The following is a 13,994-nucleotide window of genomic DNA, read 5'->3' as shown; positions in this document are numbered from 1 at the left end:
GGGATTTCCACTCATAAGTGCATCTTATGATCCAGTTGTGCTTATCCTCAGATCTTGTTTTTCCCCATTCAGCTGACTCTTCAGCCGATTCGCTTTGATTTAATCAAGTCCATGTCCACATAGTCTCGATCCAGTTGTGTTACCTCATCTTCACAGCTGATTAGCCTGATTTAGCGCTGATTATTACTGTGTTTACCATGGTTAAAGGATACAGGGATTCAAATTGTGATTTAAGCACAGCAAAACATGATCCACAGCTGCTATGATTGGCTACTCCAAGCATAGGGTAATAATTGCAAAAATTAAGCTTTTCATTATTCTGACGGTCAGAATTTGTTAAAGTGGAAAATTATGAAGTTGTTTTTTTTAAATATCACTCTAAATTATGTTTGTTTGTTTGTTTGTTTGTTTGTTTGTTTGTTTGTTTGTTTGTTTGTTTGTTTGTTTGTTGTTTTTTTTGTTGTTGTTAATCTAGAATTTGTGTTCGTACTTAGTTTTTTCACTGAATTCGCCACAAGCTCTGATCACCAAGTTCTGCATCGGTGATGTTAAGGCTTATATGTTTAATGCAGTTATCAAAATACCAGCTTAATAAAACTGTTTCAACATTTAAAATGTTTGATAATAGAAAACTCTTTGAGCTAGCTATATTTTTTATATAGTCCTACGTTTCCCTGAATCTACATGCATAAGAAGTATAGAGGCCAACAAAGGATGACACACATAGGAAGTTTCAAAACAGCTCTGGTTTTCTGTTGTAATAACCACAACTGTATGTAATGTCAAGACTAATGATGCATAATGATGCATGACGCGTAATGCAATAAAAAAAAATCAAAATGGCTTGAATGAGCATGATAATAAAACACACGTAAAAAAAGATATATGATATATGAATCTCTTCAGCTGCAAATAGTTTGTCATGTAAGGATGTGAAACTGCCTGGATTTAGACTTTCAATTAGGTCTTTTTCTCTTATGCCTTATAAGGCACCCGTATAACAATAAGTTTAAATGGGTGAACTACTGTATGTAAAAACACTGTGAAATTGTTAGAAAATCCTCTGCTCACACTGTTAGAAAAAACATCTGTAAAAAAAACAAGAAATAATATTCGCAGCTGGGGCGCCAAAATAATACCAGAAAATAACAGAAAATAACTTCTCAGAAAATACGGTTATTTTCAGTAATGAACAATACAGTTTGTTGCCCTAATTTTACATGGGATTTTGCCTTTTTCAAGTGCTTTTAAACATTAAATTAGGAACAATTTAATGTGATTAAACAATGAAATTACCTATAAACAAGGTCAATGAATGCGGCAATATGAATAATAATACTTAAATGTACAGAAATTACATAACAGTTGGTTTAAATAATAATGGATTGCATTCATATGCAGGCTTTTTGGAGACCCTACAAAGGCTGCTACAATTCCGCTTATAATCCCCTCTGGCCATCACCAGTAGGTGGTAGGTGAAGTGTCTTGCCCAAGGACACAACGACCGAGAGTGTCCGAGCCGGGGCTCGAACCGGCAACCTTCTGATTACAAGGCGAACTGCCAACTCTTGAGCCACAAATCGCCCTAAATAGCAATATATATTATTTGATGTAAAAAAAGTTTATAAGAATCATTTTATATATTTTTCCATAGCATTACATTTGAATTTAACAGTTCAATCTTTCAAATAACGGACAAATATTTGTGAAATTATGATACATTTGTGAATGTATTTTAACAATCTAAATATGCATATGTACAGACAAATACATTTAAAAAACAAGAAAATTATGTTTTATTACATTTACAGTGATTTTACGTTAATTTACATTTGAAATGTAAAATCACAGTCTATTATGTAAATTTAATGATATTCTAGAAGAACAGTACAAAACTGTAAAATACCAGTAAATCTTTATATTAGGATTTTCTTTTACAGTGCACAGTTCTTTTACCTTTTTTTTTCCTGTTTAGCAACCCTACTCTCATGATCAGAAGTGACGTACTATGCATTTGATCATGTCAGAGTTGACTGTAAATAGAATGACTTGCTGCACTGATTAATTGTTCTTCAAAAAGAGGAAGCTCTTATTTCTGACTGATACTGTGTCATGAGCCGATGTTCTCACAATTACTGGACCCAGAAACAGACTCAAAACAAATTAAGCAGCAAACTATATACAAAGTTTAGTTCATGTATGTCTCCAAAAGTTGATTCTGTTCATCTGGACGTAGCGTTTTGTGGGAGAAACAGTTTCATCACTCATCCAAGTGACTTCTTCAGTCTCAGCTGACTGCAGGTTTAAAATGTCTACATTTTTGTTTCTTTGGATAAGCTAGAAAATCAGTATACAAGTCAGTGAGGCAAAGTAACAGTAACCCTCCCCTCCTTTTTCTTGTAAAACATCACTCATCATGATGACCCAAGACAGGATGATATAAAGAGTCATGGTTGACAATCATTCACACCCTGTGTTTTGCTCCTGTGCAACTAGCTTATATGAAAATATAAGACACAGGAATGGGACTACTAACAATGAGGATAACTTCTACAGTCTTTGTGCTTCTCATCCAAACATTTCTTTGTTTGGCTTCAGATGGTAATCAACTATTTCTTGTATTTTTTGCTAAGGCTTTTACAGAGTATCGTGCGTCCTGCCTGTCTGCACTAAATGTAAGATTGTTGTGTCCTCCATCGTTTCCTGTATTTATGTTTGTTTTTTTTTACAATTCTACAATGAGTTATTTGTGATTTTATCATAAAACCTGTTCTTTAAGTAAACTTTCCGCAATTATAAATATAAAAATCAGTTGAAGCAAGTATGATAAATGGATGAAGATTTTCTTTGTTTTTTTTACATCTCCAACAGTACTGTTTTTCAATATTTTTTTCTCTACAGATTCCCAATTTCAACTAATTAACAGGGCCACTGGCTTTTGTTTGGTAAAATTAAATAACCACTGCAATGACATTCGCTGGACATCTGGGGATCGACTTTTGGTTCAGAATAAGAACAAGTGCCTGGGTGTTCAGGGAAAAACTGTGGGCAGTGAAGTAAACCTGTATGATTGTGATGAAACCAGTGAGCTCCAAAAGTGGGAATGCAAGAATGAAACTGTGATCGCTCTCAAAGGCCAAGAACTTTACATTGACCTCACTGCCGATAACACAGCCGTGCTCTCAAATAAAGTTGCGCCCAGTAGCCACCTTACAATTTCTGGGACTTCCAGCGGTGCTTGCACAAGAACATATACAGGTAAGTGAAATAAATAAAAATACATTGTAAAGTAATTCATGATAACTTTTATGGAAATAATATTAGTGGCATAATAAATTTGTAGATTTTCATATTTAGTTCCAAAACAGTTGTAATGCAAAGATAGGATGTCAAATGATTACAAGATGTTGATAAATGATAAAAGTATCATTTTGCTTAAACTATTCAAGCTATTCTTTGTTCTTTTCTTATATGTTTTCCTTATTTTGGTCCTTCAGAACTTTACACCATTGAAGGAAATGCAGCTGGGAGGCCGTGCATGTTTCCTTTCTTTTACAAAAGCAATTGGTATTCGGAGTGCACTGCATTTGACTCTCCAGGGAACCGTAAATGGTGTGCGGCTGAAACAAAATATGATCATGAACTCTGGGGTTACTGCCCAACTAACTGTAAGTACACAACAAATTCTAATACAGGTTTTCAGAGTAATAAGCAGAACCTGGACATCCAAATTTAAATGTTGAGGAACGCCATCTTGAGGTACAAGTTCAGTGTAACACTATAATACCTTAACTGTGTTCGTGTCACAGCCAAAGAAACTTGGAACAAAGACCCTACAACAGGAGCATCTTATCAGCTCAATACACAGTCAGCGCTGACCTGGGATCAGGCTGATGCCAGCTGCAAACAGCAGAGTGCCTCCCTGCTCAGTATCAGCAATCCTCATGAGCAGGCTTATATTTCAGGTAAGGAGACAAGTCTCCACACTACACTGAATATATTGAAAACAAAACAATTCATTTAAGCTGAGAGAGTTTTACAAATAGCTAAAACTTGAAACATTAAAGTTGTTGTGGTCTGTAGACTGTAGACACTGCTCCAGCTGATGATTATGTTTTGAGTATTACACTTGGTAACTTTTGTTTTCTCTGTCTCTTTTGTCTGTTAAACTCTACTGACAGCACTATTAGGGACAAATTGGGGACAGGAGTACAAGCTCTGGGTTGGACTGATCTTCCAGCATTTAGATTATGTGTGGAAGTGGTCTAATGGGAATCCTTATGCATATCTGAATTGGGAGCTCAGGTAAGTTTTTTTTCAAGTTTCAGGAGCTTGTGTTACCATTCTGATGATAATTTACATTACTGTTGTTAAAATATTTCAGCAAGTCATCTTGATCATGTTTGTCATCTTTTTTTATTGATATATGTGTGTCACATAACCTTATCACTCTTGGGTAGAAATCATAGGCTTCTATTTCATTTTCACGAAAACTAAAATGCTCATACACAATACACACAATGCTTCTAAATATCTTGAGAATCCTGTGAATTGAAAGTTGCCGAGTCTCATCTCATAAGTGACAAGTATCATTTACCATCACTGCTCTGTAGGACATCCAGTTTCTAATCCAGGATATAAGTGTGGAATTATTGATGGCGCTGTTCAGTTTTCTTGGCAAAGTTCAAAATGCAACAAGAAACTGGGATACATCTGCTACAGTGAAGGACCTTTGGATGCACCTACTGAAGGTATAGAAAAAAATCCCTTCTCTACCCTTCTCTTAAAAAACTTGATTGACTCTATTTCTTTGATCTTCTTTTGTTCTTCTTATGCTTCATAGCTCCCGAGAGTGGATTTTGTACAGCACCCTGGATCCCCTACAATGGCCACTGCTTTTACCTTTATCGTAATGAAACAAAAAAATGGTCCGATGCTCAGAAAGCTTGCCGTAAAGAAGGAGGAGACCTAGTAACCATTCGTAATGTGGAGGACCAAAGCTTCATCATCTCTCAACTTGGATATGGTATGGCAATAAAAACTTCTGAGCACCATTTGCATTCCTTTAACATAACCTTCACCCAACACTTTTCATATTTATGCAATTTTTATGCAATTGCTGGTGAGTAACTGAAATATTTTTGAGGCACGATCTAATATGATTGTGTTGGTATGTTCCTGGATCAACAAAAGTAATGTTTGTCCAGTTTCAACATTGCAAGTTATCAATCACATTGCAGTGATGTCATAGTGTTGTGATGTGGAAACACCATCACACCACACACCAAACCCTAACCCTACACCCCAAACCTTAACAATGATCACATACCAATGCCGAACGCAAGTTTTTTCCAAGTTGCAAAGTTGTGAAATCATAACAATGTTATTTGTCATATACAGTGTGAATCCTAGACAAACAAACATGTTGATCTAAGAAAAAGACCAACAATTTAGTTTTATGTAATTTATATACCGCAAATCACAGCAACAGTTACCTCTCTGAACCATAGTCGAGGGGGCTTGGAAGCTGAATGAAGTTTAACTTTACTGTAGGAGCCACAAGTAAGCCAGCAGGCTGAGAGCGAAGTGCTCTAATAGGGTGATAAGGTCATTAAGACAAGATGGTGCCAGATTATTCAAGACCTGGTACGTAATGAGAAGGATTTTAAATTCAATTCTATTTTCGATTTAACATGATTATATCAGATAGTCCATTTTTGAGAACACATTTAACCTCATAAAACTAAAGTCACAAGAAGTCAGGTGATTGAATATTGAACAAATTTATGCTCCTTTATACTTCAAGCCCTAAATTCACTTCAGTCCATTTAACTGAAAGATGCAAATCCCACATAAATATCAAGTTAACTGTTAAAACTCCAGGAAGTGTTCAGCTTGTAATTTAGTCATTAGAAGTTGTCTCCCCTTAATTGTTAAAATGTCTAATTTGAACATCACACTGAAAAGTTAAAAACACACTCAAACACAGATATTAATGAATATCTTATTTTATAGCTACACAGATAATACAATTGTGAGCAATCTATTCTTGGAAATGTATAGCCGTCCACCACCTTCAGAAAATCCAGGGCTCTCACCACAGCTAACAGTCACTTCAGACCTACCATGCAGACTACCTCTTTAGGATAATGACCGTTCATTAGTCGGTCACTTTGGGAATCCTGCTATTTTGGACACAAAACTAGGTTTTGGATTTTGTCACTTCATAAGCATTCAGTCACTTTCTGTTGACTGATCCCTGTATCGCTGCACATCTCACATATAATGAAGTTTGTTTACAAGTCCAGCAATTCTGGCAGACGATTAGCAGCAGTCTAAAACTTAAGTGCAAAAGTAACATCTAAAGAGTAGCAAATGAGCAGAATTTATCAAGAAGATTATACAACAATTAATGTTATTTTCTGTCTGCAGCATCCACTGATGAACTCTGGATTGGACTAAACGATAGGAACAGAGAGAGGCTGTTTGTCTGGAGTGATCATTCTCCTGTGAGTTACACTAGCTGGGACTCTCGGGAACCAACTGTCACCTCTGAACAAGAAGACTGTGTTCTGATCAGAGGGGAGGTAAGGTGCACAGTGTGGGAGTGATTATTGATGATTGTGACACGCCAGCTTTTTTCTGTAAAACTATGCAGTTCTGTTAAAGAACACTGGATGCCAGGAAGGTCCATTAATATCCAGAAAATTAGGTCTTTGTTTTATGATATGCACCGTAGCCTGTCTATCTCTTGTTAATTTCAGTTTCCACATATATTTTGTTCTTTTCATTCTTGCAGAATGGAAACTGGGCTGACCGTGTGTGTGACGAGAAACATGGCTTTATCTGCATGAAGACAAGTGACTCTGAACCCTCTGGAGATGAAGTGGAGCTGAACGCAGGCTGCAAAACTGTATGTGAACCTTTCATATATTTTCCAAAGAATGTCTGCATCTGGTTGGTCGAATGCACACATTCTGTTATCTGTTTCTGTTTTGTAAAGGCTGTTGTATATTTCAAATGGCACAATGTCTAAAGCTACTTTTGTGCCTGTGGTCCAAGAAATAGCTGGGAAACCAGCATACACGTAAGGTATGATGCCTAATGAAACATTGTATTTGGGTGCTGTTTATAGTAAAAAGATTAAGAGAACATCTTATTTAGTCATTTTTAGGAAAAAAAAACACATTCCTGTAGAGTAAACAAGTAGTCACACTGATGCAGTGTGATTCTGCATTCTGGTGTTTTACTCCTTGCTATCACAAAAAGACAGAAAGACAACATTTAATGACAGGCTTGAATAGTTCTCCAACTGTTGTTTCTCTGCAATGCAGGGTTGGAAAAGACATGGATCCTACTGCTACTTTGTAGGGATTGAGACAAAGACGTTTCATGAAGCCAACGATGACTGCAAGAGCTCAAACTCTTACTTAGCTGATGTTTCAACTGGGTAAAATAGTTTTCATAAAAAAAAAAAAGTATATGTAATTTTGCATCAGGCAGTCTATAATCTAACTTGTGTAAATATTTCCAGGGTGGATAATACTTTCCTTGTAAGCTTGGTGGGGCTGAGGCCAGAGAAACACTTCTGGATAGGTCTCTCAAACCTGAAAAACAGAGAATATTTTATGTGGACCAACAATGCCTACGCGAGATATACTCACTGGAACACTCATATGCCAGGTAATGAAACAATCTCATGATCTATATGTAAACTATAGTTGGCAGGTGTCTTCACAAATGACAGCTAACATTTTCTTTTATAACACAAGGTCACGTGCAGGGTTGTGTTGCTATGGCAACTGGGCATTCTGCTGGCCTTTGGGATGTGTTGTCTTGTACCAATAAGGAAAAATACATCTGTAAACACCTGGCAGAGGGGGCAGCTTTAACCCCAGCTCCACCAACCACTGCCACGCCTAACTGCACAGATGGATGGATTAAGATGCAATCCAGAGGCATCTGTTATAAGGTACTGTGGTTGCCACAGTAGTACATGACTTAAGTATTCTGCAGTCTCTATTTTTTACAAGCCCTTTACAAACAGTAGAGTTACCAAGAGCAGCAGTATAGTAGCACTATAAACAAGTAAGTTACCCTGAGCTCTTCCTGATTCAAGGCAGTAGCAGAGGACCAATATTAACTGGTTTTGTTAAAAGAATAAATGGGTAAAGACATGTCCGATGTTATTTTACTCCGAAAAATTATTGAAACCAGAATGCGTTGTGCTGCTATAAGCCCCAAAAAAATCAAACAAATAAAGAAAAGCTTCACAACCTTGTGATCAGTTTTATGTAGGAAAGATTTCATTCCAACCAAACTACACTTGTCATTTGCATCATTTATGCAAAAGAAAGTATGGATTGACACATGACAAGAGGCTTGTGATAACATCCCAGAATGTAAATATAGATGGTATTCCTCTTAGCTTAGCTGCAATATCACCGTTTGGATTGCAGAGCCAACTTCAAAACTGGCCCAAAAAAATGAAAAAAACAACCAAAAAACTCTTGCTGAATAAGCAGAGGAAAAACATGTTAATTTTGTTTTGAGTGTGTGTCCCATCAATTTCACAATATCTGTGACAGTTGTGACTTTTTGCCAACAACTTGACTTTCCTTTTTGTTAGTGATTTCTGATCATTTCTGCACATGGGTTTCTGTCACTTCCCTACTCATAATCCTTTCTGTTGTAGAAGGATATGATTATTCTGTTGATCTTATTCATAACAAGGATGACATGAAAACAGAGATGACTGCCCATGTTTAGCATGTAGTTCTGAATGTACAAGTATTACCAAAGCTTTAGATCACAATTCAGTTTCTTATATTTTGTTTAAGATCTTTACAGAGGCTTCAGAAAAGAGAAAGACCTGGTACGAGGCTAGAGATTACTGCAGAGCCATTGGAGGAGACCTAGTCAGCATTCACAGCAGTGCTGATTTACTACCAAGGCAATTTTCATGGTATGGTGTTATCTGGTCTACAATCAGAGCTACATAAGATAAAAATCTTTCGTAAAGTACACCTCCAGCCTAAGTCAAACATTAGTGGCAGTCATAGATTCTTATCATTTTCAAGCAATGAGTTGCGTATTAGCATAATCACTGATAGAAAAAAGGAAACATGTTTTTACAAAATATTTACACAAAATAAGTAAATAAAAGGTCTTTGAGCAAGAAAAAGAAATTACACAAGTATAAACATTTAGAACATACATTTGTCCATTATAGGCCTAATCAATACTGGATTGGACTTAGTGCTCCTGACCCAGACACAGGTTATGTATGGAGCGATGGATCCCCGGTGAGTTTACAGTTTTTAACTCTCTACAATGGTTTATGTAGCCTAAATGATGATAACGATCAAGATGATGATTATTAATATTACTGATGTTACAGCTGCTATTACTACTGCTACTATTCATAATTATCTTATTTTTGTATAAAGGTAAACTTTCAAGAGTGGAGTGATGGAGAGCCAAACAATGAAAATAACGCTGAATCATGTGCTGAAATGAAATCCAATTATTGGCAGAAAACTTTTTTTTGGAGCGATGTGCACTGTGAGAAGTACAATAACTGGATTTGTCAAGTCCACGCAGGTACATCATGGTCACAGTTATACAATTCTTTTATGTAGCATTTTTTTTTTGGACCAGAAGATTATTGTATGTATTCTCACAATGTCAAGCTGGTCACTAGTAACTCAACAATATTCTGTTTTTGTTGCTTCACAGGAGTCACCCTAAAGCCGGCTCCAGACCCTGTCACCCCTGGTAAGTGCACCAGCGCATTGAGGAATTTGACCATACTGCCATACAGCATCTTTACATGACTGTTGACTTTCTATTGGGATTACCAGGCTGAGACCATTATTCATACTATGCTGACAGGGAAGCTGATGTCTCATGGATGCTGATTTTCTGCGTGGCAAATATTTGAAACTAGTATAATATAATAAGTATAATAATAATAGGCTGAATAATATTATTGTGTTTTGTTTTGTTTTTACCACTAAGCTGTTAAAGGCTGATGGGGTACTGCTGTGACCCCCACTGGGCAGGCAGATGGGATGGATGGGTGTTGTGTTTGTGAATGCGATAACTTGAGAAAACACTTTTGATTTTTGAAATTGATACCATAGCTGTGTCTGCTAGGACACATGTACAATGAATATATGAATGTATGAATGTTTATGAACTCATATGAAATGCGTTTTTTATATAAAGTGCTATACAAATACAGGCTGTTTACCATTCATAATCCAACAACAAATCCAAAATATGACACAGAACCTAGACTTGCTCTTCTGAAATCTCAAAAAATAATGGAATAATGGTTTCAAAAAACAAAACAAGATAAAAACCTGTGAGAATAGTAATAGTAAATAGAAAATCAGTTCTATGAGTGTGTGAAGCCCATTGAAAGGATTTAATGGCTGACCATCCTTTATTTTTCTCTGTATCTGACGGTGCAAGGATCAGTTGAATTAGACTGAACTGTTTTTTCATAGTTGAACTGTTTATTTGTTTATCAATTCAATTTTATTTATACAGCACCAAATCACAACAATAGTTGCCTCACGGTGCTTTATATTGTAAGGTTGACCCTACAATAATACATACAGAGAAAAACCCAGCAATCATATGAGGCCCTATGAGCAAGCACTTTGGCGACAGTGGGAAGGAAAAACTCCCTTTTAACAGGAAGAAACCTCTGGCAGCACCAGGCTCAGGGAAGCGGGGCCATCTGCCACAACCAGATCTCATTGATACTGTATGAGCATAAACCTCACAGTGAAGAAAGGAAAATTGGATTGTGTAGTTTGAGGAAAAGATGGAAAACATGCAGTTGTTGTTCATAATTTTAAAGCCTCACTGTGAACAGCTGGAAAAACATGAGCTTGTCATGAAAAAAGTTATTTTTTTAAGACTTGCTTATCTAACACATTTACAGTAGTTTCCAAACATGTTTTTATAACGTTTTCTTTGAAATTTTTGAAAAAGAGGGTCATACTATTTGCACATTTACTGAAATAGATTGCGCATTTCTTATCTATTCTCAGAATATAACACGACATCTGATGGGTGGCTAGAATGGAATGGGGCTCAGTATTACATTAACAAAAAGGCGATGGCCATGGAGGACGCCCGTATGTTCTGCAGACAGAGGCATGGTGACCTGGTATCTATCAACAGTGAAGCAGAAAGGATATTTTTATGGAAACAGGTGAGCAATGGCATTTGTAAAACATTTAGCAAGGCAATGGGTATTTAAGTTATAATTGCAAAAACTTAAACATCCAGACACCGACAGTTTTTTCCTATGTATCCATGTTTTTGTGCAGATTTCAACAGGTTATCAGAATTCTTGGATTGGCCTATCTGTAGATCTTGATGGAACATTTCAGTGAGTATGAATTTAGTGACAAAAACGTAAATGCAATTTACAATTAACTTAAATTTATGTAACAGCAAGTTAAAAAGTACTTAGTGCAAGGCAGCATGTCAGATAAGTATACCAGTTTTAATTTCAGTCAGTCATATCTTGAGTGTTTGATTTAAAATCTACTGTTCTGATACACAAAGGGGGAAATTAAATGTGTCTTATTGTCCAAATACTTTAAGCTCTAACTGCAAATGCAGATCTATTTGCATTTCTATTTGCGAAGCTTTGTCTGTATTTGTAAAATTTTGGAGTTTCCTATTTGTAATCTTTCCCACCAATTTTACTCAGTTATTACAGCTAAAAACAACAAAAGTGTGACCAAAAAGAAGAAGGATAAGAGTATCTTTAATGAACCCAGTATGCCACTGTCTTGGTATTATTGTCACAAATCTTTTACAGATATATTTAAACAAATGTATTTTTTGTGTTACATTAAGGTGGATGGATGGTTCTCAGTTGTTGTTTCAAAGTTGGCAGGAAAATCAACCTGACTTCAAGAATTTTGATGAGAACTGTGCTTTCATGACATATCACAATGGTGAGTGTACCGAAATACGATTGAGTTTCACTGAAATACATACACGGAACAAGTGGTATCACCCAATGATAGCACTCAGGCCATCCTGTCACAACTATCCCTTCAGTTTTACTGGCACCCTAGTTTTATCACAGTAATACGTATCCTTTACAGCCCATACACACATATCAAAGAACAGCAAAAGTACAGACATCCTAGAAATACTACTATTAGAAAATATAAGTTGAGTTGAAGTAAACATTCAACTTCGTACTCAAGTAAAAGTTAAAAAAAAGTGAAATGTAGTCACAGTCACACACTGTTTTACTTTAAATTCATCACAGCAGCTGGACCTTTAGCTTGCAACACACTGTGTAAAAAACTGCACACAAACAGTTTGTGTGTTTGCTGATGTTTGCTGAGCTGATAGAAACATTAGAAATTTGAAATTACCTGCCACTTAAAAAAAAGTCACTCCCATTATGCTCATTCCTCTATTGTAGCACTAGCTATGATGCTAAAGTACCTAAACCGCAACGTACGGACACCTGCAGTTGTTGTGGTGTTATGACAAAAAAAAAGAAAAACACCATCCCGCCTTTAACCCCTGACTTTGGCACACACCATCTCTTTTTACGAGTCATCCTCTGGTGATAAACACATGAACAGGATTGACTTCTGCTTCAAATCGGTTTGATGTTTTGAGGCTCGCAGGGACAAAATAATAACTTGACCCTAAAGCGTTAAAGCAATAGTAACGAGTCTGTTTTGAAAATGTAAGAAGTAGAATACAGATATTTGTTTAAGAATGTAGGGAGTAAAAGTAAAAAGTATGTAGAAAAAGAAACTACTCAAGACGACATGCTACAAAAGATAAAATGAGTGTGTGATATCAAAATTGATTGAAGTTGATTTTTTTAAATTATTCATTCAAGTCAATAATGTTATTAATTTAATATGCTGACCTGGCCTGCAGGATTCTGGCATGACTCCAGCTGTGGGCTTGAGTATGCGTCCATTTGTAAGCGCAGCAGCTCAACACCTGCAAACACCACCGCCGCAGTGCCTACAGTGCCCCCAAAAGGTGGATGTCCACACCCCTGGAAAAAATTTAACTCTAAGGTCAGATGTCTTTTCATGTCTTTTAATCTTTCTATTATTTACTGTTGAAGCAATATGTTCTTAGTGCTTGGAACACTATATTGATCTTTTTCATCTTTCAATTTTAGTGTTACAGCATCATTGACAATCAGAATTTAACATGGCATGATGCAAGGGAAAAATGCAAACAAAAGGGTGGAAACTTGGTGTCTATTACTTCAAGAGACGTGGAAGGTTTGTTTCATTTTCTTTTCACTCAAATATGTATTTCGATTTTGTTACCTTCTCCTCTTTTGTGGTCCATTTATGATACTACCACTGAATTTCTTTTGTTGTGCAGTTTTGGCATACCCACAAGTTAGAGCTGATACCACGGTGCACTTTTATTTGCAAGAAAATATCTTAACCATAAATCTTTGTCTACATTTTCAGTGTTTCTACTGTCTCAAATGGCTGATGCGCCTACTACAGACTTGTGGATTGGTTTATTTCAGTCACAGTGGAGAACTTACTGGACTGATGGACAACCAAAGTCATACATCAATTTGGGTAATGATGTAAGTGGGAAAATAATAATCTGTTCTCAGTGAGTAAAAAAAATCATGCTGAAATTCTGTAGCTATATAGACTGGGTAATGTGTCAGGAACGAACAGATGCCACCTGGCTTGACAAAAATGAAAATGGTCAACCTAGAGAGTGGCCGAATTCAAATGGGGTGATACAGTACTATAGGTCATTAACCTAAGATGGGGGCTCATTATTTAAGACCTTGTATGTGATGAGAAAGATTTTAAATTCAATTCTGGATTTAGAAGGGAGCCAGTGAAGAGAACCAAATATAAAAGAAATGTGCTTTCTCTTTGTAGTCCCTGTCAGTATTCATGCTTCAGCATTTTGGACCAACTGAATGTTTTTCAGGGAGTTTT

General features: G+C 36.4%; 1 protein-coding gene across 1 annotated transcript in view; it reads left to right on the top strand.

Annotated features, from left to right (window-relative positions):
* Nucleotides 1-2,486: 2,486 nt before the first annotated feature.
* Nucleotides 2,487-13,994, top strand: part of LOC121814448 (macrophage mannose receptor 1-like) — a 17,568-nt gene continuing 6,060 nt past the window's right edge. The window contains exons 1-22 of the mRNA XM_042220434.1: nucleotides 2,487-2,601; nucleotides 2,902-3,258; nucleotides 3,498-3,668; nucleotides 3,810-3,965; nucleotides 4,182-4,305; nucleotides 4,588-4,751; nucleotides 4,844-5,026; nucleotides 6,433-6,587; nucleotides 6,800-6,913; nucleotides 7,335-7,450; nucleotides 7,535-7,683; nucleotides 7,773-7,972; nucleotides 8,841-8,965; nucleotides 9,233-9,305; nucleotides 9,450-9,603; nucleotides 9,739-9,777; nucleotides 11,067-11,230; nucleotides 11,349-11,410; nucleotides 11,887-11,987; nucleotides 12,943-13,088; nucleotides 13,196-13,301; nucleotides 13,500-13,653. Coding sequence (XP_042076368.1) covers nucleotides 2,523-2,601; nucleotides 2,902-3,258; nucleotides 3,498-3,668; nucleotides 3,810-3,965; nucleotides 4,182-4,305; nucleotides 4,588-4,751; nucleotides 4,844-5,026; nucleotides 6,433-6,587; nucleotides 6,800-6,913; nucleotides 7,335-7,450; nucleotides 7,535-7,683; nucleotides 7,773-7,972; nucleotides 8,841-8,965; nucleotides 9,233-9,305; nucleotides 9,450-9,603; nucleotides 9,739-9,777; nucleotides 11,067-11,230; nucleotides 11,349-11,410; nucleotides 11,887-11,987; nucleotides 12,943-13,088; nucleotides 13,196-13,301; nucleotides 13,500-13,653 — 3,092 coding nt within the window. The 5' untranslated portion in view covers nucleotides 2,487-2,522. The remainder of the gene's footprint in view (nucleotides 2,602-2,901; nucleotides 3,259-3,497; nucleotides 3,669-3,809; nucleotides 3,966-4,181; nucleotides 4,306-4,587; nucleotides 4,752-4,843; nucleotides 5,027-6,432; nucleotides 6,588-6,799; nucleotides 6,914-7,334; nucleotides 7,451-7,534; nucleotides 7,684-7,772; nucleotides 7,973-8,840; nucleotides 8,966-9,232; nucleotides 9,306-9,449; nucleotides 9,604-9,738; nucleotides 9,778-11,066; nucleotides 11,231-11,348; nucleotides 11,411-11,886; nucleotides 11,988-12,942; nucleotides 13,089-13,195; nucleotides 13,302-13,499; nucleotides 13,654-13,994) is intronic.

This window comes from Haplochromis burtoni, unplaced genomic scaffold (assembly GCF_018398535.1).
Source record: "Haplochromis burtoni strain Fernald_Lab_line unplaced genomic scaffold, NCSU_Asbu1 Contig_3, whole genome shotgun sequence".
Classification (NCBI taxonomy): Eukaryota; Metazoa; Chordata; class Actinopteri; order Cichliformes; family Cichlidae; genus Haplochromis; species Haplochromis burtoni.
This window is presented reverse-complemented; position numbering and strand designations above follow the sequence as displayed.